Source organism: Cynocephalus volans, chromosome 15, assembly GCF_027409185.1.
Source record: "Cynocephalus volans isolate mCynVol1 chromosome 15, mCynVol1.pri, whole genome shotgun sequence".
In the NCBI taxonomy this organism is placed as follows: domain Eukaryota; kingdom Metazoa; phylum Chordata; class Mammalia; order Dermoptera; family Cynocephalidae; genus Cynocephalus; species Cynocephalus volans.
This window is the reverse complement of record NC_084474.1, coordinates 74,505,614-74,531,808: the sequence shown is the minus strand read 5'-3', so window position 1 is coordinate 74,531,808 and position 26,195 is coordinate 74,505,614. Positions and strand designations below refer to the sequence as shown.

Genomic DNA, 26,195 nt, shown 5'->3' with positions numbered 1-26,195 from the left:
TTATAGGCCCTGTCTCCAAATACAGTCATATTGGGAGTTAGGGCTTGAACACATGAATGGCGGGGGGGCCCCACAATTCAGTCCATAGCAGTGATATATGCATAGCCTTATTTAGCATAATGCCTACACATAGTAGGACCCAGAGACTCAGTCCCCTTCTCTTCCCTTAGCTGTGCTGGGAGCTTTGCTCAGAATGTCAAAGACAGTGTTTTCCCTGGCACAAGAGAACTGGCTAGGATGACAGCCAGTTGAAACAGGCTTTTTCCAGATTGAATTACTCCCTCAAACAGTTCATAGTTGATTGGTTTATTTGTTTGGGTTTTCTTTTTTTTTTTTTTTTTTTTTGCCCAGACACCTCTGATTTATATTTTTCTGGAAGATGAAAATTTGATTGTGTTTCATAGCAGTGGCACCAGAAATGCTCACATGTTCTTACTATTGACTGCCATGCAGAGAAGTTTATGAGAAGTCGTCTCTTCCCCCTGACAAACTTCGGAGGTGCCTCTGTGCATCGACGGCGCGATTTATAGCAGCGCCCTTGGGAAGTTTGCAAACATGTTGTAATTTTAGCTATTCTCAACCTTCGGCTTTTTATGGGTCCTTGGGAAAACATTTTTGGCTTAGCCAAAGTTTATTCGATATTGCTGAACATTTAAAAAAAAGTACACTCGCCCATATGGTTGTAAGAGTGTTGGCTTTTTGTCACTGTCGTCATAATTGGCAAGTAAGATGGGTCTACAGAGAGTGAGGATTAAGGTAGCAATATTTCTGAAATTCTAGAGGAGGTTTACCCCAGAAATTCTGTACATCCAGTCCCAGTAGCTGGTGGAGGTTTTGGAAACACAGAGCTTTATAAAAAGAGTGACACTGCTCTGAGTCATTGTTGACCCGTGGGCCTGAGAGAAGGGTGTGGGTAGCCTTGACAGAGGAATTGATGAGTATGCACTTCTCTCCTTCCATGCCACTTGGGAGCCACCGATGCCGAGCATTTCTACTAAACATGTTAGGTAATATTTGGCGCCCAAGGAACTAACCTGCTTCTAAGCGCTAAAAGTAGTTGCTGCCTCAGGCCAGCTTGAGAAATTTTAGGAATTCTTTGCACTGGGAAAGTTTGGCCAATTGCATTTGTCAAACATTAAATTGCAATCAGTGTGTGGTTTTTCATGTTAAGCCTGGGAGGCACCTCACTCTTAGGGAATGTGGGCATATTCCATGGGCATTCCCTAGGACGACATGAAAGGATCTACATGCCCAAGGATCTGCACCCTGTCAAACCAAAAAGTGTGGGGTGTGCTTTCCACAACCAGCCATCCCATTTGTCCCCAGAGCCCTAATGCTGTCACTAGCTCCTGGCCTCTTGTCCACCCCTCTATTAACCCTGAGCTGCTCTGAGGACCATGGACTTGGGAATCAGACACACCAGGAGTTGAATCCTTTGACCTCTACTTTCAGTGTGATCTTGAGCAAAATATTGTCCTCTCAGAATCTGAGTCTCCTCATCTGAACGAAGAGGGCAATAGTATCTTCTTCATACAACTGTTGACAGGACTGATTGAGATAGTATATGTACATGTTAAGCATATAACTGGGGCCTAATAAGTGAATAATAAATGTTAGCAATTGTCAAGATCAGAGAAAATAATTGAAATTTAAGTGTGAATGACTAGTAAGTAATTTAACATGTGTGACTCTATGTAACACTGCATTTTATCAGGGACTCCTAGCCTCTTAAATCGAAGTCATCAAAATGTAAGGATTGAAGTTAATGAAGAGTTGTTGGTTTGTTTGTAGGGAGGGGGGAGTGTGGAACGGAGGTGGGGAGACTAGAACACCTTAACTCACAGCACAAAGCTAGCACTGAATGCTCCTTTTAAAAACATCACAGGTAGGTGACCTATGGATGGCTTCTTCTTTGGGGCAGTAATGTTCAGTTTAATTTAAGAAACTTCTAACAGGCTCCTGTTACTGGCCAACATTTTAGTGGGGGTGATGGTAGGAAAATAAATAAAAGCAAAATGTGAGAGAGATAAAAAGCTGATTGTTCAAGTTATTCACTCATAGTTTCATTCCCAATTAAGTAAGGACCAATTTTAATTGTCATTTATCTTACATGGAGAAGTTATTGAAGATCTTTTTACAACGTGTGTTCTATATGCACTGTGACATATGTTGAACTCAAATATATGAATTAAAACATAGATGGGGCAAGAGAATATGCAAGAGATAATCAGAAGATTCAAAGAACGTATTTAAAAATTATAGCTCTAAGAGTGCTGAATAATAAAATGACAATTAACTTCAAAGAAAAAATTTCCCCAGACTTTGGACTGTCACGACATCAGAATATCCTTTAGATTTTCAGTCTTGTTTACCTCTGGAGAAGGGCAGCACATGGTTAAGTTAAACCCATGGATGACCTAAAATCTACATTCTACTCTTTTCCTTCAGTTTCCTTTCCCACCTGTAGTTCTGAGCTGGAGTTTGTCCTCTTTCCTGGTGTGATGGAAAGAGTATGGACTCTGTAGTCATATGGACCTGGATTCAAATTCCGACCACTAACTATGGGATCCTGGGCAGCTGCTTTACCACACAGAATCATGGATTCCTGTTCACCAAGTGGAGCTCATGATGCCACTTTCAGGAAAGTGGAAACTAAGCAAGGTCACGCATCAGTGCGACCCGTCACATGGTGAGCTTCTATTTTCCTCCCTCCTTGTCACTGCTGGCAGCGGGCTGAGAAAGGTCATGAAGCCAAGGTGAAAAGTATGGGGGAAAATACCACTAAATAGTCAAGAATTGGTTTCAAGCAGTTTTGCTGCTCATTCTCCTGTATTAGTTCGGTCTTTGCTTACAGTCAATATCCGTCAATAAAATCAGCTTTCTGAGAGAGGGACCTTGCCTGACTTTCACCACCGTATTCAGATAAAGAAAGTTTAGAAGATATAAATGAGGCAACTGTTCAGCTATTCCTGGGTGGGGGGGAAGGAGGTTCCTGGAAAGCCCCTCCTCCCTGACAGTTTGGCACCGGTTAGTGACAGTGATTCTTTGCCCCTCACTTGTTTCCTAGAGGGTCTATTCACTGCTAGCCTCCACTGGGGGAGGCCAGCGAAGGAAAGTATTAGAGATCACCAAACCATTTAAGGGGTCTGGCCAGTTGCTTTTTCCTTCTTTTTTTTTTTTTTTTTTTTGTGGCTTGCATTGTGGCATCTGCAGGGAGATGCTAATTACAGCAATTAAGTAAAATGAGGATGTAATATTGCTTAGCAACCCGGTTACCTAATATGTAATTTTACTAATTTGGCTGAATCTGTGTGCTGCAACTGTTCTTGTTTTAATTAAGGATATTAATAATAATGTTTTTGTATGGAACATTTTATGCAACATTTTCTAATACCTCTCCAGAAGGGAATTAGTGTGTAAACATCCCTTGTGAGGCAGTTTTGTGTTTTGTTTTTTTTTTTTTCCTCAAAACTTGTCAAGCTAAGGGACCTGTTTGAGAATCCAAAAATGATACGTAATGCTTGGCCTGATCTCCTGCAATAATGAATTCCCCTAAGTCTTGGACAAAGGTTTGACCTGAAAGGGGTTTTATCGTGCAGCCAGTCTGAGCCTCATGGGATTTTGGTATATGAAATAATTTTAAGACATTTCACTCTTTCTTTTTATCTGGTTTAGGGAACCATTTATATCCAATTCTTTAAATTCGATCCATGCTAGCCATAAACGTGAAATCTTAATGAATTTCACTTTTTTGAAAAAAAAAAATAGTCAGCTTCTATCCACCAAACCCAAAAAGATAATTCTAACTCTCTAAGCAACCAAGTTACTACTGAAAACACCAATTGCAAAAGATGGATTTAAAAGAAGAAATAGGAAATCGATGTTAGGCTCTGCTCATAAAACATCTCATCCCACTTACCTTTCAAGATCATTTTTGTTCAGGGCTGAATTAATCTAGAAATTAGCATTTAGTGGGTGTAACCCCAGTTCTTTGGATTTAGCATGAGCTTCTGCTTTGTGTGGTAGAAAGGCTGAGGGTGGGAGAGGAGTCATACAGCAGTCATGAATCACAAGCTTCTTGGAACATCATCCTTTTTGTATTTTAGCTGTTCATTTAGTCATTCATTTAACAAATAGTTACTGAGTGCCTATGTGCCTAGAACTGTTCTAGGTGCCAGGAATGTAGCATGGGATAACTAAATAAAAATTACTGCCCTGATCGAACTTATATTCTAATGATGATAATGGCAATTACCATACATTCTGTGCCAAGCGCTGTTCCATGCAGTATTCATATATTAACTCATTTAATCCTCACAACAACACCGTGAGGTAGGCATATTATTATTCCCAGTTAGGAATTGAGGAAACTGAGGCATGGAGAGTTTAAGAAACTTGCAAAGGTCACACAGTTAGTGAGCAGCAGAGCTGGAACTCGAATCCAGGTCTCTGGCTCTCTGTCCCACCTTCTCATACCTATGGCTTCGTTCTGCTGCCCCTCACGCTAATATTATACAGTTTTATTCATTTCTGTCAGTATTCACACTCCTAGCTAGTAGGAAATGTCAAATCTCACTGGGGCTTGTGGCTTTGCTTCCAACCATATGAATGTATATCTGAATTTTCTAACCTGGGAACAAAGCAAGTCCTTGGGCTTCTCAAGCAGTTTCAGATAAAACTTAAGAATTGGGTGTGAACTACAGCTTGAAAGCCTGTCCCAGGGTGCCAATATTTTTTCCTGGCTGGGTAAGGAAGTTATTTTCTCTTGGGAGACAGCATTTTCTTGGTTGTTATAGTTTAGTCCCTGCTACAGATAAGAGACAGATGGTCATATTTTTAAGGATACACAAATAGCTTAAAATGTAAAATAATTAAAAGATAAATAATAGCTATTTCAAAGTTCCCCTGAGACTGCAGATCAAGGCAGATCTTTGAGAAGAATCTTGGGAGGAATGTAAAAAAGGCTGTTCCTGGTGGAATGGGAAAAATTCAGGCAGACAGATATTAGCCCTACCTTTTCAAATGTTCAAATGATGACTTTTCACATTTTAATGTCCAGCTGACATTTACTTGGAACTTAGTTCCCAGAATCAGGCTACAGTAATGTGTTCCCAAGTGTGGCCTTCAAATGAAGAGCCCGTTAAGAGGCCTTTTCATTGGCCCCAAATATTGGAACATTTCAAAAATCGATTAATTGTGTGTATGTGTGCTTTCCTTTGCAAAATGGAACTCTGATTTTAAAAACTTTTTGAAAAACATGCATTCATGCAGTTATTTGGTTGACATTTATTGAAACCTACAGTTTGTCAGGTAGAGTACTAGATACCACAGAATCAATGAGAGGAGACCAGGCTCCTACCCCAAAAGAATGTAAGTCCTCGTAAATGAGATGTGAAAATAATTATGAAACAGTGGGTAAATGGGTTGATAATGATGTGGGCCACCTACCTGAAAGAGAAGATTCAATAGTGATAAGCTTAGTCTCAACCTCTGGTAGATCACTTTGTTGGCAACAGCAAGTTTGTTTCCCCCAACATCTTCTTCCCCAGGAGCTGTCAACTCTGATACATGAGCAACAATCCTTCCAGAGCAAGCACCCAAGAACACCTGTTGGCTGCCACCTTAGGCAGTCTCAGCCGCGCTGGAAGTGCTGTTATCTCATTTTAGCTCCCAGGAAACAAATCATCTGCTTCAAGCGTGTTTTTCCCTGGATGGGCTAAGGTCCAGGAATGATGTAATGGATTGAATTGTGTCCCCCCGAAGTTTAATGTGTTGGAGGCTGGATCCCCACCGTGACTGCTGAGGGTAGGAAATCCTATTATGGTAATTAAAAGGTGGGGCCTTGAAAAGGTGATTAGATTGAATAACCATGTGGTAGTGAATGGATTGAATGGTGGTCGGGGGCGTGGTTCTGAGGACTTTAAAAGGAGAGCACATGAGAGTCTCTCTCTGCTCCGCTATCTTCTGTGATGTGATACCCAGCATCACTGAAGTCACCATCAAAGAAAGCTCTCACCAGGTGTGTTCCCTGGACTTTGGACATCCCAGCCTCTGCAACTGTAAGCAATAAAGTCTGTATTCTTGATAAATCACCTAGTTTCAGGTATTTTGTTATAAGCAACAGAATCAGACAAATACAGATGGCTTTGATGAAATCTTAGGCTCTCAAGGGGAAAACATTCTGTACCATCCCTGGGAAGTCACTGACCAGTGCACCTGTGACCACTTCCACAGACCCTGCCAACGCTTATGCCTGCCCCTTCCTCCTTTCCATTCCTCACACAGTCTTCTCTTTTCCACACAAAATATTTCTGAACTATGCTCTTTATGAAGTAGTTTTGAGTACTTTGCTGTTTTTATTATTGTCTTCTAACATCATAATATTTGCAATTCTATTCACTTTATTTACAGACATTATACAGAGTAGAGGGCCATAGGCTTCATTACACTGCTGGGGGGATTCAAGGCACAAAAGATTAAGAAGCCGTCTCTTAAAACTTGGTGCCTGGGGTTGAATGCTGTATTTCAGGTGTTGTCCAATCAGTGCTGGGGAACACAGGTCTATCACCTGCTTTATTTTGGTAATGAAGTTTAAGTTCTCATTGGTGGTGTTGACAGCTCTGGGCTGAGTCAGCCATCAGCTAAATTTCCAGTGGTGATTCTACACTATGTCTCCCCCATTCTAGTTTTGTTGTTGCTGCTGTTTGCTGTTTGTTTCAGTGCTTAACTATTTTACATCCTGATCCTGTTTTTCTTCTTTCCAAGAACCATCCATTGATTTGATACCCAGGTCCTCTGTAACACTGGACAAGTCATTGATAAAAATGTTTAACAGGACAGATCTGAGGATATAGATGTGCCTCCATTTCTAATTAACCCATAAAGGCTACGATCATTTAACAAAGTAAGCTTTGTACCCAACATTTATTCAAATCCAAATGACTATTGCAGGAAACTTTGTCAATATGTTCTTTCTGGATATTCACTTCATTTATTACTTTTCTAGTAATCATGGTTCTGAATGAAACAGTTGAATGCAGGGAAGCCACAAAAGCTTCCATGAACTTTTATTGCCTCTTTTCCAAAGTCAAAAATGATTACTTAAAAAAACTAATTGCTGAATCTTGCCTGAGAACAGGTCACTTATTTATTATTTATATTTTATAAAAATCATTTATTCCATGTTTTGAAAATCAGGATATAATTTCCACTTTTCTAGTCTTCCAACCTCTCACTTGTTCACCCTGAGTTCCCAGAGAGTCCCTCTGAGTTTCACCAACGTAGTGTTTAAGTCTTTCCAGTAACCTTCCCAGGCAAGGACCTGAATTCATGAGAAGCAGCAGGGCTTTTTAGAAATGCCAGGGCCTTCTGGGTTTCCATTGCAACTTTCTTAGGTTCAAATCTCAAAACCCATCTTTTCATACAGCAGCAAAGCAAGAATTTACAAGTTTTATTTTCTCTCAGCTATCCATTAATATCACTGTTAGCCTGAAGATGCAGGACCGAGTCTTCTTTTACCTTCTTGCCCCCTAGACATCTAAAAGGGTACCTCATGTTTTCTTTGGCATTGTTAGGAAACCTTTCCTCAGTCGAACCCTCAATTTCTCATCTAAATGACTATTTCTTTTGATCGCTGTTTTGAATCCCCTGTAAACTTCTCCTTTGCAGTGGACATGGCTCTTTGGGGATCCTGGTGTTACTTAACTTAGAGCTCAGGTATTGGGTTCATAAGATCTTACGGACTTTGTGCAATATTGCTTTACCTTACATGGAGTCTGACCTGCCTGTGAACTGTGTGAGTGGAGATGTTCAGTGAGCAGGCTATTGTAGACAATATCCCACATATTCAGTATTATTTTTCTGGCTGGGAGTTGGCAATATGTCAATGCAAGTTCATCTCGAGAGAAAGATTTCATAGAGCATTTATAAGTTAAATTATTCTACCATTTTTCTCTATCTCTTCCTAGTAGCTGCCACTCCTATCGCCCTGGTGGCTCCCATAATAAAAGAGGTAAGAGAGAGAATTTTGATCTTATCTTGTCCTGTGACCTTGACTCATCTTTGCATATGCCATGGTTTGTAAAACAACTGGTTCTCTGTTCAATCTTCATTAGGTGAATGTTCACATTTCTATGTATCATCCCCAACTTATTACTGTTAATAATCAAAAGCACTTAGTTGGGGATGATATAAAGAACAAAGGAAATTTATTATTTCTGATGTCTTGGTAAGGGATGAAATAACAGATATGGTGATAAACATGGGGGTCCTTCTTTGTCTTTGTGCCATAACCCACTGCTGCCTATTCTTCTGATAGAACTGCTTTTCCTGAAGGTTCGGATTCACTCTCTGGAGAAAGATCTTCATAATGATCAGGCTGTTCCAATGAGGGGCAATGATTCTGCACCCACCCTACCCTGGCTCATGTTTTTTGCTCATCATCTGCCAGAGGCTAGTTCTGACTCTCTTTCGTATTCCAGGAATGAATCTCCCAAGAACTGGGGCAAGACCTGGAGTGAAGAAGCTATGGGAATGAGGAGGAGAGAATTTCTCTTCTTAAACTGTGTATCTCCTCAAGGCTTGGTCTGTGTCTGTTCCATTTATGCTGTACCTGGCTTTGAGTTTGCATAGACTAGGAACTTTCGTTAGTTTGCCAGGGCTTCCATAACAAAATACCATAGACTGGGTGGCTTAAGCAACAGAAATTTGTTTTCTCACAGTTCTGGAGGCTGGAAGTCCAACATCATGTTCTGGTTCTGGTGAGGGCTGTCTTCCTGGCTTGTACATGACAGCTTTTTTGCAGTGTTCACATATGGCCTTTCCTTGGGGAGCATACTGAAAGAGAGAGGCCTTTGGTGTCTCTTCCTCCTCTTATAAGAGCACAGTCCTATTGGATTAAGGCCCCCACCTTATGACCTCACTCAACCTTTATTAACTCCTTGTAGGATCTATTTCCAAATACAGTCATATTGGGGGTTAGGGCTTCAACATATGAATTTTAGGAGTGCACAGTTTAGTCCATAACAGAACTCCATAAATATTTTTTGGAAATATCAGTTGATGAATGGCAAAATCTTTATTGATTCATTGAATGAATGAATGAACTAGTGAGTGATGTTTGGTATTCAGTTGGAAGGAGGGGAGAAGGAACTTGAACAGAGCAGGAAGCTCCTCTATGGCCCCTTAGAGCACCTCTGCATCCAGAAGATCCTATCAGTTAAACTTGCAGGTCTCAGCATCTCTCCTGTCTCATTTGCTGGAGGCCAGTTGACTAGGGTAAGGGATCAACGAGGCCACAGGTGTAGGTTTCATTCCACTTGGATCACTTAACTTCATTCTGAGAAGGGCTATCCCATAGCCACAGCCTGCAGGCATTAGGTGTTCGGAACTAGACAGAGGCAATTTAGGATATCCCAGACACAAAGAAATGCAGGAGTGCATAGCAGGGTACATCCAGAATTCCAACACTATATGGCCACTACCATTAAACAAACAACAAACAAAACAGGTATGACACACTGAGTCAGAATATATATATTTTCTTGGTGCAGTGAAAGTCTTGATTCTAAATATTAAAACATTTGGGTTCATTTCAATCTCATAGCCTTTTTAAGTTAATATTTAAATTGTGTAGTATATGTTTCTTAGAGGATATTTTAAGAATTAAAAAAAAAAGAAATGAAACCACTCATTCTATTGCGCGACATTTTAGTGAATTTGTTTTCAACCTTTCTTTTACATGGTTAAGTTACATGTCCAGAACTCTTCCATAGATATATATGCATTTCCTCACATTTATACACACTATATATAAAATAATCTTCAAAATCTATAATACTCCATCCAGAGTATGTGCATCCATATGCATACAGTAGCTGTCTGATATATTTCACTTGATTCTAATGTGGAAAAAGTATCCTTTTTTTATCAGTACACACATTATGTAGTGAAAAGCCAATTTGCTTTATCTCAGAGTTTACACACAGTACTGTGTGTTTCATTAAATCAATATTGGCGTATTCAAAATAACACATATTTCAACACATCTGCTGTTCCTCAAAAGGCAAATCAACTTGTTCTTTAATATAAATATTCAATAATTCACACTTGGTTAGCTAAAAAATCAATTCCTTCCCCCACCTTTCTTTTTCAGTCAGTGAGAATTCAGTGATGAGATGAATACAGAGAACACAGAAAGTCCCCCAAAGGCTCTTTTTCCATCACTATTTCCAGTAACACACCGAGCTTCCCCATCAAGGACTCCCTGTGCATGGAATTAGGCAGCCGAATTTTGGGCTCTCTCATATCATATTATGTTCTGTTAGTAATTTCATTCCTCATACCCAGAGCTACCAAATGTGGATTTTCTAACAAATTGTGTTTTCCAGTTATTATTGACTTCAATTTTGTAATTTATCTGAAGAAAAATAAACATTAGCAGGAAATTCACCAAAAAAATGGCACTCTCCATGAGAGTGGTGAACCTTTTCCTCCCTTTGCTTCTGTGTCTACCACATATTTGTGCCAGCCCTGGATTGTGACAGAGTTGGTGTCCTCTGGGTGGAAATTTAGGGGATGAAAAGTGAGAACAAGTTAGCCCAGGGAAAGCATAAGGGAACCAATTTTTATTGAATGCTGACCACAGTGCACTAAATACTGAACTAAGTGTTTATGTTTTTCTATATTTTATCCTAATCCTATGGGGTAGGAATTATATTTTTAAAATAAGAAAACTGAGGGTAGGGGTAAGAAATGGAAATAAAACATTGAGTACAAACCATATGCTAGTCGCTAGGTACAGTACATAGATTATTTTATTTAATCCTCACAACACTACATTATGAGGTAGTGATTCTTTAAAAAAAAATTAGCAAATGGCAAATAGAATGAGGTTCTAATGCAGCTTTTCATGCTTCCCAAAACTATGCCCTTTTTCAGTTTAACATGCAGTCTACCAGCTGTGCCCAACAAATAGATTTCAAGATTTTAAGGACGAGCTGGATATATTTCTTAAAGCAACTAAAACTTAAACACCTTTGAGTATGAAAACACTTTTGAGCAACTAAGAAAATACAATATACATTCTTGCTTCCTATAGGTACTTTTTCTTAATGAACTTTTACCTGTTCTTCAACTTCTTCCAATCCTATATTAGGCTTTAGATAAATGCTTTGTATTATCTTTAGCCCACTTGATTTTGAGTCCTCCAGCAGTTTCTTAGACGTCTTGCTCACTTCTCATTTCAAAATGTCCTCCCCTCTCCTGAGTGAACTGGACTTAGTCTCTATGTGTTTAATCCCTGCATGTGGGCACCCACACCAGCAGCTATCTCCCTGCACACTGTCCTGGGCTCCCCTCTCTAAGAGATTCATGGAACTTCTGATGTTGGGGGTAGGGTCTGGGGGGCCCGTTAGTCAGCCTTAACCCATCCCATCCTCTTACCAGGTTCTTGACGCCACTATAGTAAAGAATTCAAGGGCAGAGTCACAGCAGAAAGTGAGAACAAGTTTAATATAACAGGATACAGGGTCCACAGAGAGAGTGCGGCCTAGCTCCAGAGACTGAGTAGGGCTGAAACCAAGTTTAACACAAAAGCAAGAAATACATAAAGTTCAGTTCAGAATGCAGGCAGGCTCAAGAGAATGAGCAGCTGCTTGCTGAAAGTAAGTTTGATATAGAAAGAGGAAATACGCACTCCACAGACAAAGTGCAGGCTGGCTCCAGCAGAGTGAGAAACTGCCCCACCTTCCGCTGGGATTCAGCTTTTATAGTTTTGTCATCTAATGAATATTCAACTAAGGGGGTGGCTCCATGTTATGTAACATTGTCTTGCACATGCTCAGTTGGTCTCTTCTTGGACGATGTTCATTGGTCAAATCCTGTCACATGCACCAGGCATATTCAAGAATATTCTGTGCTCTCTGGTACTCTAATGAAAGGTCATTCAACCACCAGGGTTATATAACTCTTCTCTACTGAGCATGCCCAGCCACTGGATTTGCATAAACCAGCCCCTTGTGGTCTCATTTTCCCCATGTTGGTGCTAAAAATAGGTCTAACTGACAACAGTAACTTTCCTCCAGGGAAGAGCTCAGAGGAGGGGCCTGAGATCTCAGGGAGTGGCTGGAAACCCAGAGGCGTGTCCTGAAACCTGAACCCAGGGAAACCAAGCACCTCCTATATCAATCACTTCCATCTTTAATGACTCTTCCAACCAAAAGGCTTTTCAACTAAACTTTCTCTTTGAGTTGGCAATGCAAACCACTCCTCCCACCTAATTCCAACTTTGTAAATGACAGAAAGTTCCTTGGAGTATACAGCAAGCTTGTTGCTAGAAATTCAACAGGCTATAGTATGCTCTATTCTGCTGATAATTTTGTCCTAGAGTATTTAGGTTTGCAAGAAAAAAATAAGCTTTTGGATTTCCTTTGTGCAGTTTTTAATCTAGAGGTAACAAGAAAATAACTCTCAGATCCACCATGTGGATAGACACCTGGCATTTCTTTTACAAATGGTATAAAATGTTGCTTTCTCTACTAAAAGATAAGGCTGAAAATGCGAATACCCTGGAGAGAAGCAACATTTACTGAATTATATTCATGCTACCCTGCAAATGATTGATATGAGAGTCTCTCTCAAAAGGAGGTTGAGATATGGAGAGTAGGAGGAAAGAGCGTGAGAGACCCCAGTGTTGAAAGGTGACAAGAGAGAAGCTAGCTCCTGCTCAGAAGGTGGCGCTCAGAGCACTTTGATTCTTCACATTTTAAGTCTGGCCTTTCAGAAAATATTTACTACAGAAATCACATTTTATGCTCAGGGTAAACGCTAAAGTCAGGTGAAAATCTTTTATCGTAATGATCTCTTGAAAATCCCTTAAATCTCCCCCAAAGTGCAATTTTATATCATTTCTCAAGAAATCCAGATTGCCAGTTCTTTCTTGAGCTTTAACATATACACAGATTGCTGCTTCTTCAACTGAATCCCAGGCTGTTTGCTTGCATTTGGGGGTTATATGCATGAATAAGTGCATACCCAGAAGTATGTCCAGTGCAGTCAGATGCTGCAGCCTACAAGAGACACAGAGAAACTAAGTCTAACCCAATAGATTAACTCTCCCATCTCACGCTCATGCTGGGACCTATAGATGCTCAGGAATGGGGTGGTGGAGAAAATTTTACACAGTATTTAAATTCTTTTTTTTTTTCTCTCTCTCTCTCATTTATTTATTTATCTTTCATTTGGCTGAGTGAGTAGAGTTGAATTTGCATAAGTTAAAGTCATATTATTCAACTCCTCTGTATATTCAACTAGATGCACAGCTCTTGGGCACTCTTTTAATCTCATTCTACAACTGGAGAGGAGATGACTGAAAACCATGGTGAAGAATGGATATAGTGGACCCCTTTGGTTCTAGATCAGAAAAATGAGAGCAAATTACCAATTTGGGGCTTTTAGGAGGTGATATGCCAGGTGGACAGGTGGATAAAATAGTCTCCATTGATGACCTCTTTCTCTCTCTCCCTCTCCCCCCCCCACCAGGCTGGTCCATTCAGGTCCAGGGAAGGGATCACCCCAGGCTGGGGTGGATCTGTCCTTTGCAACGCGAACTGGTACCAGGCAAGGGATTGAAACACATCTCTTCAGGGCAGAGATCAGCAGGGACCTCTCCCATTGGACAAGGAGCATAGTACAGGGTTGCCACAACTCGGCTGAACTCATCGCCGAAGTCACCACTGGTGAGTACTGCTGGCTATGGGCTACCAATGTCACACTATTCCTGGAAGGACACACCCTCTACTCCACCCTGGCCTAAAATAGTTTCCATTACTGGCCTTTTGAGGTACTTAAAATTCCAGAGGTAAACTTGAATTCTTCTAAATCAAGGCACTGTATTCCTTACTAAAGTGTAACCTAAGGTTTTGATCAGGAAAAGGCTTATCCTGTCTTCATTCAAGAAAAGTTGGTAACTTGGATAGTCAGTTATCATTTTCCTACCTGTAACCCCTGGGTGGCTTCCTGGAGGAATGAACTTTGAGTCATGAACTAGCAGGGTTCTTGGTTACACAGAAACTGATTCTGAATAATTTATCACAGAATGAAATTATTGGCAATATATTAGGCAGCTCAGAATTGATCAGAAATCTGAAGACCCAGACGGTAAAAAAGAACAGGAAGCAAAGGCATCTAGGTGGGGGCAAGCAGAGCAAGGGAAAAACCCTGGGAAGAGACCAGCGGCCCCTGCCCCTGGCATGAATGGAGAGGCAGAGGCAGGATGGAAGGGCATGGAATGAGAGCAGTCCACATTCATGTAGAGCTCGCAGAAAGGACTAGGTGGTGGTAGAGGTGGGACAGGTGCTACACTATTTATTGAATACCTGCTGTATGCCAGGCATTTTATATAATGTGTCTTAGTCTTTCTTACTGTGAGAAACAACCCTTTTGTGAGTCCTGAAATCAATTAATTAAGGCAAGACCAACATTTAAAAAATGAAATAAAATGGAAGAGATATTGGTGTAAATATCATTTTATTGCTTTGTAGAACTTTTGATTCAGGAGTGTGCGTGTGTACATGTGCACGTGTATGTCCTGGACCACAATACGTTGCCTATCTCCTCTAATCCTCATCCTTTCCTTGTCAGACTGACAAATAAATCAGGAAGTAAATTCCTAAGAAAGGTTAAATAACTTGACCCAAATCACACAATTAATACGTGACAGAATTGACTTTAACTCCAGGTTGTGTCACTCTAAAGTCCATTCTTCATCCCCTGTAGTATCTACAGAGACGTGGAACTTCCCACTGTTATGCCAGTGACCTAACAAATGACAATTCTATTCAGGCTGCTATAATAAATAATTTTCGTGTCACTATCCAAAACAGAAAGATAGATGATAGATAGTTATCAATATGTACTTACATAAATATAGACATACAGATATAGATAATTTAATTTTTTTTATTTGGGTAAAGGTAAAATAAAGGGCTAGAAAAGTAATATAGAATGTAAGGTGACAATAATTAAATGCATTGTTATTAAATGATTATAATATGCAAAATAATAATAATAATAATAATAATAATGAAATGCATGCACATTTGCTAAGGTGGACTCTATATTTAACCCAGTGTTTTTCACCAGCCAGAACAATATATTGTTAATAGTGTCTATAAGGCTATTGTTCCTGATCCTGAGATCTAAGACGAATTGTTTCTGGTTCTTAGATCTAAGACCAACTCTCCCAGGTCTCCTGTGGACACTCATAAAGAGGTCATTAGGTAACGTAGTAGGTCGTATCCTCTCAACAACAGCCTTCCAGTAGATCTAACTGAGTTTCTTAGAGTTGCTTCTTATAATATTCTCTGTTCACCCTCTTTTATCGTGCTTTCTTGCCTGTTCTTTCATTTATTTCTCTGCATCTCAGAGGAAGCAATACAAGGTTATAGTCACAAGTGGGTGATTTAAAATCAGATATGCCTGGATTCAAATCTCAGTTCTACTTCTTTCTTGATCACTCTCTTAATTTCTTAGTTTCTTCATCTGTAAAAATGGGGGAAATAATAGTACCTACCTCCAAGGTATAGTAGGAATAACAGTGCCACTTCCTAGGGTTGCTATCAATAAGTATTATTATTAGTTGTTGTGCTTGTAATTATTATCTCCAGACTTGTGCTGTTTAATATGCTAGCCTCTAATCATATGTGGCTATTTAAATTTAAATTAATTAAAATGTAATAAGTTCCCCAGTCACACTAGCCACACTTCAAGTGCTCACTAGCCACATGTGCCTGGTGGCTACTATGTCAGACAGTACAAATCTAGAACATTTTCATCATAGCAGAAAGTCCTATTTTACAGCTCAGCTCTAGAGGAATAGGATTTCCCGTAAGACATCTTAAGAACAGAGCTTCCAAACTTTAGCTGCACTGAAAACAAATTTTTTAGTTTTACCCTCAAAAGCCTCACATTGCCGATCTCACCTCCAACCCTCAGAGATTCAGATCTAGCATTTCCATGTGGGCCTAAGAATTTGCATCTAACAAGATTCCAGGTGGTACTGATGCCGCTCATTCGTGGGACACTCTTTGAGCTGTACCACACTGGGGTGCAACTTCCTCAGGCACCCAGGAGGATTCTAAAAGATGGAACACATGTAGTAGGGTTTCTCCAAATTTCCTCTACTCGTGCATACATGAACAAACAGATATTTTATAGAATTTCTGCTGCAGCATATCCATGACAATCAGTGCCTTTTTATAATTCTCTTGAACTTGATTAGTGCCCCCAAATGCTTTCCTTCATTGTTGCAAACCTTTTGGCAGTGTCCTTGAAGATTTTATTTTTGATGCCTATTCTGTATGGCTAGAAAAACTGTAGTTTTGAACCTGAGAGTTGGAAAAGGCCTGAGGCACCAGAATACTAAATTTAATAAAGTTACAAGTGTAATATTAGAGAAGCTCAGATTCCATGCAACAATTTCAGAAGTGTTCTAGGAAAAAATTATTTTTAGAGGGGTTTGGTTTAGTTTACATTGTACAAATTTTGTAAAATCCTTTTATCTCACTAAGCTGAACTTTATTGTGATGGGAAAATGATGAGGCTATTGATAGATTAGCCAAAGCAGAATAACAAAGAATTCTGTGGACTAAGCTAACTGGATGATGGAAGAGAAGAAATTGTGGAAATGAACAACGGTGTAGCCCAGTTACAAATTGAAAGATGCCTGCAAAGAGTTGGGGAAAAGGGCTTATGTTTTAATCAGAGTTTCGACTAACTTGATAATATGTTCAATTTGTCCTGCATAGATTGAGAACATCTTCAGATAACTGATTCCGTTATATAAAGGCCACAAATACCATTTGAGGGCAACTAGAATTAAAAGTAATCACAATCGGTTAATGCAGAATATCTGATGGCATAGCTTTAAAGTTCAAACATTGAGGAAGGAAGAAAAAAATCATATTTAGCACCATTTGCCCACATATTCTGCAGGTGGTAGAAGTGAAGAGTATCAAACAGGAGGAGTCAAGATAGGAAGCCATGTCTACCTCTATTCCACTGTCCTTTGTCGTCCTTGGACTGGGTGGCAGAGGGTGGGCCCTAGGGCTCTGCCCAGAAGGACTCATAGACCTGTTAGAGAGATACCTTTAGAAAAAGTCATCCCGTAGTTACAAGTTGAAAGGTGCCTGCCGTAAGTCAGGGGAAGGGTATATGTTTTAATCAGAGCTTCAGTTAAAAGGCACTTCATTCTGTGAGCCATAGAGATCCCTATTCCTCCCCAAACTCTGAAGGCCTCCCCTCACCCTGCTGTCATCATTCATGAGGCAGGAAAGCGGACAGACTCCCTGCCACATCCCTTTGTATCCTAAGTGCCATAGCATAAGAAACAACATGGGACAGAATGGAAAGAACTTGAATTCTGAAACCCAACAACCTGGATAGGGACATGTTCACCTCTCTGAGCTTTGCTTTTTTCACCTATAATATTGGTCTAAGTTTCCACTTCAAAAGTTTATGGTAAGGTGAAGTTCGGTACAGCTCATAAAGCTGAGCAGAGCTAATGATGGCATGGAGTAAGTTCTCAGTCATTAATATCCTTACTCTTACTCCTCCCAACTTCCAGCAAAGAAAATCTCTTGGTTTCCCTGAAGATCTTTTGGATGTAGATCAAGGCACAAGCCAATTAACTTGCCAGACTCTGTTACATGTGGTGTTTTGTGAGGCAAAAAATCAAATCTGATACTTAATAACCTTTTTCAGAACTCTTAGATTAAGGGTTTTAAACATTCACACGTCTTCCTAAATAGGATTTAGGATTTGGTGGCAGTCCCCTGTCCAGCAGATAAGCTTAATGAGCTGGACTATTTTCCTAAACATAAGGAGAATCCCAGATAAAAGCTGACACCTGACCTGCTATCTAGGTTTTTGTTTTGTTCCTTTGGATCAGAGGGCACAGTGTAGATACCACTCCTGAGGTTCCTGGATGCCACACCAGGCCAGAGGGAGGAAACGGTGTTCTTTATGGAAGCTGCCACGTGTGAGATCTGTCTGCAACAGCAGCTTTTCCAAGACCCAAGATTATTAAGAAAATTAAGAGCACCGCTTTCAATTTCTCAAATGAACTTTGTTAGACTTTTTTAAAATTAAAAATTGGATTATTTGTAAACTATTCTCATGACCACTTAAGTATGTTACCTTTGTTAACTTTGGTAATGTGATGGGAGAATGCTTACTTTCACCAGGTGGTAGACATGACATTGCTTGCACATGCGTGCGTGCGTGCATGTGTGTGTGTGTGTGTGTGTGTGAGAGAGAGAGAGATGATGATGATTAAGAGGTAGATTTCTTTATTTAAATCAAATGTCTGTTTTTTGTGGCTTGAGGCAAGTCTCATCTGGCCACTGGAAGACAAGTCTACCTATTGACCTGTGTTGTCAGATGGCAGATAGGGCTAGAGCCCAGGTAACATTCAGTGAAAAGAATGTCTTTAAAGTTTATTTCCCTTAGTTCCGTGGAGTTAGTTAAATTACAATATCAAAATAAACTCAAGGAGATTATTTTCATGAACAATTACCATTTTTTTTACTTCAGTAAGAAATTTGTGGCTGGCCTCTGGACTGAGGGGACTTGCAGTGCTAAGTGCCTGGGGAAATGCGTGGACTTCCATTGTTCACACTTGTCTCTCCCTCTCCATGTCTCTCTTTCTTTCTCAGCTTGCACCTACAAAAACCAGGAGTGCCGTTTGACCATACATTATGAGAACGGATTTTCTATCACCACAGAACCACAGGAGGGTGCTTTTCCCAAGACAATCATACAGTCTCCTTATGAAAAGCTCAAAATGTCTTCAGATGATGGGATCAGGATGCTGTATTTAGATTTTGGAGGCAAAGATGGAGAGATTGTAAGTGTGTGATTTCATATACTGTATCTCATTATGCAGCACACCTATAATGACTCATAAACATAACGCTGCCTTACATTTATCAAGCATTTGACTGTTAACATAGTACTTCCAGGCCCGTGTTTTATTTGATCCTTGAAAAACAGTGATTGGATTCAATTATTTCAAAGTTCTTTCCTTTAGTCTCATTTTCCATTTGAAGACCACAGAAATATTTGAATCAAAGGAAAGAATCCTTTACAAGGTTCGCATTAAATTCTTATCAAATAGGATCTCACCAGCTTAAAAAATGCACCATTCATTTTTTTGAAAAAGTATCAAGCATCTAAAATAACCTCAGCACTGTGCTAGGTGTTAGGGATGGAGGGAAGTAAAATACACAGCCCCTGCCATCAGGGAGGTCTCGGAGGAGTAGAGAGGATGGAGAGCAAGAGACAGGAGGGGCTGGATGAGGTGCAAAGTAGGAGCAGCTGGAAAACAAAAAGAAACTGGTCAAATCTACCTGGGTGGAGAGAGGGCCAGACAAGGGCACAGAAGTTTGGGGCCAATTTCAAATAATATCCAACAAAATGAGTAAATTTATCAGTTAAGGTGACATTTATACTTCTCTTATCAATGCAAATAGCTCATGTGTTTAAATTCATGATTTCCTGGGAGTGCTGCTGCTGCCATAATGAAAACTATATTGTTTCAGTTCCACAAAAAGGTGAGAAATGCACATTCTTCTACTGTCTGCATGCAGAGTTCTTGGCATTTCTCAGGAAGACATAACATCTCATTTAAACTGTCAAATGTACAACTTCAAAAAGAACCGGTTTTGCGATAAGTAGTCTCTGTTTAGGTTCTCCTTAGCCAGCGGGTTAGTCAGCAAATGTTTGTTGACATTCAGGAAGGAAAGGGCCAGGCACACACTTAACAGAATGTAGGGCCTTCTATCCCAAAGTGTCAGCCCCAGGGTTCTAGGTCCTGCAAAACCACGGGCCCCAACACAATACCGAGTTTCTTACATGGGTGCCGCTGGCAGTCATGACGAAGGCCATTCCCTGTGGTTGGTGGCTGATCCATGCTCACTTTCTGAGAACTATTTCCAGCTGGCCATTTTTCTAACTTTTAAAATGCATCTGCAGAATTTTATTGGAATTTTTGTTTATTTTTATATTTCAGTCAGTACGTTCAGCCTAACATACTCGTTTGAAAATAAAGCAGTGATTTGAAAGTCCATTTTACGAAGAATACTTCTAGCTTAGTTGCTGCTGTATCAATTGCCCAACTGTGTTCTTCTTCCTAAAGGTGATCACTATTTAGCAAAGTGGAAAAGAACAAGAATCGGTCTCCAGCTTATCCTTGGCTTACAAATTCAAGGCTAGTTTTTGCCCATGAAGAAAATCACTTTTGTCTAAATTTCAGCCTTTCTGCTTATCATTACGACCTGGCTTGGAAGATTTAGAAAGGACTGATTTTCTACTGCCAGGAGACTTAGCTAATAAGCTCAAGTTCAGACATAGCCCCCTAATGCCCAGTTAAGCAATCTCAGCCTTTCCAGTGGGGAAGGGAGCAGAGATGAGTTTTAGGAAATGCAATAAACTGAGGGTCAAGACCTGGGTTCGCTTCCTGAATCTGCAACTAACTCACCAGATGTCTTGGGAAAGTCTTTTTATTTCTTTGGATCTGAGTCTCCCCATCCGTAAAATACAGGGACTGAAGTAGGTAATCTTTAATGTTACTTCCAAAAGTAGCATTCTGTGTTAGTGACAAAGAACACTGTGGTTAAGTCCTGGCTCTGGCATCAGATAGACTTGCATTTGAGTCCACACTTATCATTTACTGTTAAGATCCTAATTTCAGAAATTTTCATAATTTCTCCAAATCTTAGTTTCCCATGTGAAAAATGGAGACAATAAAAATAGTTACCACACGGGGATTTTGTAAGAGAGATTTAAATAAGACAGTGGGTAGAAAATATTTAGCACAGTACCTGGTTCATAATAGAGCCTTAACTTTGGTAGATATTATTATATGCTCAGATTGTTCTTATTCCCCAACAGTGTCATCGTCAGAACAAAACTGGGGATAGCAGAAGAGAATTAAGAACTCCCCCAATTTTCCTAAATTAGGTCAGGTGATAAAATTCAGCTAATGAAGGACTCCCACACCCTGGCTGTGTGTCTTGCCTATGCTGGATTCTGTAGGAACACACACCGAAAAGGATAAGACTTTAGAAGGTGCCTTCACAGAGATGTGATGTAACTACTTACAATTCAAGAGTAGAGGACAGTGAGAATGAGCTGCTTAGCAGGGATTCTGTGTTTTACAGTTTACAAGGAATTTTCACATACAGTATGTCATTTAATACTCTAGCCTGGGAGTTAGTAGGACTGAGAAGAACTTTAAGTGACTTGTCCAAGATTATACATCTAAAAAGTGTCAGAACCAGGAATCAAACCTAACCTTTAGGTGAAATTTAGTACTACTTCCTGCTGAACCAAATCCAACATAAATATCACTATTTTGGTACTGAAAATAAATGGTTTAGACAGTCAAGAATGGCAACATCAATATTTATGGTATTGGTGTATATAAATTTCACGGAGCCTATTTTGAAAAAAAAAAAAGATCCATGAGATGTAAGGAATAAGTTCAAAGAGTTATTCCTTCCTCTCATTGAGGGGCAATGATTTTTAAAACATAATTGCTCCAGTTAACACTTAAAAGCAGGAAGTGTATATAGATTCGTTTGATGTGTAAATCACTATTCTGCATCAAGCATTAATTTAAAATCTCTCATGCTCTCTTGTTTTCAAATTTCAGCAACTGGATCTTCATTCCTGCCCCAAGCCAATTGTTTTCATCATTCATTCCTTCCTGTCAGCCAAGATTACGAGACTGGGCTTGGTAGCCTGAACAGAGGGGCGACTTGCCTTTGAGAAATCAGGGCTGCTATGCCGGCAGAGAGCGTGACATCAGACACCATCTACAATGAGCAATGCACCAGATATAGCATGCCACCGTCAGCTTTAGATCTCAGGAGTCACGTGTCACTGTCCCAGACTCCTCTGTCAGTTTCAGCTACTACATGGCATACCCTAAGGAAATACCACAAGGAATATCAGAATAAAACTTTTTAGGACAGTGCAAGGTAAAAGAGGTGAGGGCGGTTGGAAATACACAGCATAGCTTTTAAATACTGACAGCGAAGGATATGACCATTAGAACAGCATGTGCAGATCTTAATCACACCAGTTTCTAGGCAACTGCTTCACCCAGGTAAGCAAGGACCGAACAGATGAGAAATGGACATTTTCTCCTGCCCTCCCTGCATCCCCCATAACAATGATTCCTTGTTTTATTGTGATTTATTTCCTAATTCTAGTTAACGTTCACTGGTAGGGAAAGAAAAATACTTCACATGTAAAGCCATCTTTTATTTAAGGATGAAGCAGCTGTTACTTTTTTTTTCACGAATTATCTTTCAGTGGTGTAGAATGATTCTAAAGTGTTTTCATTAGCACATGCTGAGCATGACTTAAATAAAGCATCAGATACTGATCTGAGCTGTAAGCTGGTAGAATCTGAGCCAAAGTAGACTGCTTAAATTGCAAAGCTTTGCCGAAGAGTTGTGTGCAGAAAAGATGATTAATTCTGGGCCTACACTCACACCAAGGTTTGCTGCCATATATCCAAGACTGATATAGCTTTATTTATAGAATACAAATTATGAGTATTTTTTTTAAAAAGATTGTCACATGACTGGGGTTAACTAATTATTCCCTTTTCGTGGTTTTCAGTGGAAATCCCGAGCAATTTATTGACCCTTGTTTCTGTTTGTGCTTGTATGCATGCATTTCCAAGCAAGTAACAGAGCAGCCTCATTTCATTCTGGACAATGCTGGTTTTTACATATAGACCCAGCACTATAGTCAAATCTAGCATCTGTAGCTCTTTCAGAATTTCAGGGAAATAATATAAGGACCTGATATTTTTCTACAAGAATATTTTCAAACAGTATATAGCACGTGAATGATTTAATGCTTTTGCTTTTATCTTTCAAAACTAATTCACTAAAAATAACACCCATTATTTGATTTTGGAGTCACTCTCTTCAAACCTTCAAAATTAGTTCTGGAATTTCTGTAAGCATTTCTATGTTGTTCCCCTGTAGTTCACATATACAAATGTTCTTTTAGAGCTGTGTGTTTTTTAAGAATCATATTTTAGCAAATGCCTATGCAAAAAGCTTTAGAAAGTGAAACTGTTTTAAAGGAACGTGATTTTGCTCACTGAGACATATGTGTTTATTGACTTGAAAAGTTTTATTTTAAACCAGCAAAAGTTTCCCCAAAGTATGTATGCATCTAACACTAGTTCCAAGGAGGCATTGATTGAGTGGTGTTTCGTGGAGTGGGGTAGGGGTTTAGTAATAAAAATTTTTGTTAAATACTGAGTTAAAAAAATGTTAAACAGATTTCATGATTGCCAAGTTCCTCAAAGACTTTAATGTTCATTGTGATTCTTCAAAGGGGAAATCTTGTGAGCCATTCCTCACACTTACCTACAGAACTCTTTTCTATTAGAGCTAATGCGTTTTAAAAAAATTCCTTTAGAAAACACAGCTTTAGGATATTGACTTTTTGTTTTCTGTTTTAAAATGCTGAAGAGTAAAGTCCCAGCTTGAATATTGTAGGAAAGCTTTGATGCATTTATAAATTATATTGCACTCTTTCACTATATATTTTCAAAATCACTGGAATGTTGTTATACGAAAGAATTGTACATGTGTATTGTAAATAACACATTAAAATACACATAATAATGCCAATAGTTTAATTCAACAATATGTAATCTACGGTGCTCAGTACTACATGAAGTATGAGTTAATTACTCATAATTAAGTTGAAAAGAGCCTATTATATATTTATAGAAAAAGTAATCATAATTACAAATATTTCTTCATCACTTAAGTTTTGGACTGATTAACAACTGTGTAGAGGGTCAACAGAAACTACATTCTCTACATTTATAAAAATTTAATTTAAATATTTATATTTTAGGAGAAAATTATATTTGAATAAAATCAATGCATTTTCTGAAGTAAATTAAATTGTGTTATTAGCAAGAAATAGAAACTTTACTGAGAGAATTGTGTATGAGTCATCTTTTTTCCTCCAAATTAAAATATATCATAACACAGTGGCTATGTTGAATCAATTTCAAATACTCATTTTTTTTCTCATTTTGAATTCAACAAGTTACAATAACTTTACACTGTAGATTTTAGTCTTGTCTTGATGTGTGGTAGTGTGTATGACAAACTCATAAGTCTTGATCATTCCTGGGTACAGTCAATGAATCAAATGGATCATTTTGGGGAATTTGTTTTTATCCAATTTGTTCTGTGCTCAATCCTGTGAATTATTAAATTCACAATGTTTGTCCCTAAATGAAAACCAATACAAATGAACAATGTTTCAATCTGTACTTTGTGGAAAGCTGCCCATTTGTCAGTAAATGTGGTTGAGTCCTTTGGTGTGGTGACATCTCTATACCATTTCACAGGGATTTAAAGAAGGCCAATAAGGATATAGATATCATTTTTTTTTTCTGACTTGAACAAAGTAGGGGAAACAAAACCGTAAGCCTATGCAAAGTACCCAGGTGGAGGCATTTAATTAATTCTATCAACTGATGGAATTAAAATCCTGAAAACGTATGTCCTTTGCCCAAAAGCTGGTTGACCCTGCTTGGTTGAAGTCAGAAAGAAAGGTCTTAATGGTCAGAAGGATTCTCCTAAAGTTAACAGGCAGAGCCTTTCTGGCCTTTATTTTACAAATAGATATTCCACCTTGAGGGGATTGGAGTAGGCTAGGGGATAATTTTTGGATGCATCTGGAGTTTTTTTAAAAATGTGCCTATGTTTATAGCACAATGAATATCGTGTAAAATTTATATATGAATTAAATAAATATTCACCTCTAATAACCAGTGCCGAGTTTATATTATATTCTAAATATATAATATGGTGGACTAGACGGTGGTTTCATGATAGCCACAGAGGACCATGGAAGTGTGAAGACAAATCCTGCTATTCTCTTCCAAGATTGGACTTGGAAGTGCTAATGGGTAAAGGGGATGCCACTAGCAATTTTTGTGCATGTGCATGTATTTTTTTTTTTTTCTGAATTCACTTAAAATATATAGGTCGATCCTATTGCAGCAAACTTTGCAGACTCCCTAAAGTATTAGTATTGTCGTCAAATTAAGTTGAATATAGTTTCAGGATGGGTTTCCACCTAGGGCTTAGGGCTGTCATTCTTTATTACGTTTCTATGGGATTTGACATGCACTCACAAGCTCCAAATACTAGAATTCTCTGTTGTACTAGAATTTGGTTTGTGTTTAAATTGCTTGTAATAAATGTAACAGGCTGGGATTTAGAAGTCTTCTTACTAGTTGAAAGTTTAGTTGTACTGAAATTAGATTTAGAACTACAGAACCTCAGTTTTGAAGAGACCTTAGAGGTCATCAAGCACACTTTTGCCCAAAGTTGACTACCTTAGTATATTAAGGTATATGACTTGCTAGTAACATAGCAACATAGTATATGCATATAAAAATGAATATACACCAACTAAAATGTCTTAAAAGTTTTAAAAGTCATCCCACACATACACCATGGTCTAGGTACTACACTTTAGAAACATCAATCTTGTATAATATTCCACTAAACTCAGGAATCTTCTTCCTAAACATCTCTTGAAGTTGCTCATCCAGCCTGAAATTGAAAATTTCCAGCTATGGGAAAGGAGCTCCTTATCTCTCCAGGCAGGCCGTTCCATTGCTGGATGGCTACAGCTTGAAAGTTCTCACATTCATACAGCCAAAACTTCTACCTGCCAAACTTTCAGTCATGACCCTGATTCTACCTAGAAAACACTAAAAGTCCAATTTCTCTTTCACATGAATGTCCCATATAAAAAGACAAGTCAAGGCTATGAGCTACTAAGTAATGTAAAATGATCTGAAAACGGCTTTTTTAAATTTTTTTTAATTTTTATTTAATAATAATTGATTATACATATTTTGGGGGTTCAACGTTGACATATGTTGGTCAAAGCAATATTAGTAGCATATATATTGTTACAAATCATACTTATTCTTTATGCCCCTTGTCCAATCTCTCCCTATCCCCCCTCCCCCACCTCTCCTCTAATTATCCTAGATTTCTTCTCTCCTGAAAGAGTAATGGTTACTCTGTTCATTTCTTGCCTAGATGATCTGTCCAATGCTAAGAGGT

At 39.0% G+C, this 26,195-nt stretch overlaps 1 protein-coding gene across 1 annotated transcript in view; it reads left to right on the top strand.

Annotated features, from left to right (window-relative positions):
- SNTB1 (syntrophin beta 1) overlaps nucleotides 1-21,805 on the top strand; it is a 253,711-nt gene extending 231,906 nt beyond the window's left edge. Inside the window, exons 5-7 of the mRNA XM_063079994.1 lie at nucleotides 13,540-13,736; nucleotides 18,714-18,904; nucleotides 21,713-21,805. Of these exons, the coding sequence (XP_062936064.1) occupies nucleotides 13,540-13,736; nucleotides 18,714-18,904; nucleotides 21,713-21,805 (481 nt within the window). The remainder of the gene's footprint in view (nucleotides 1-13,539; nucleotides 13,737-18,713; nucleotides 18,905-21,712) is intronic.
- Nucleotides 21,806-26,195: the final 4,390 nt, after the last annotated feature.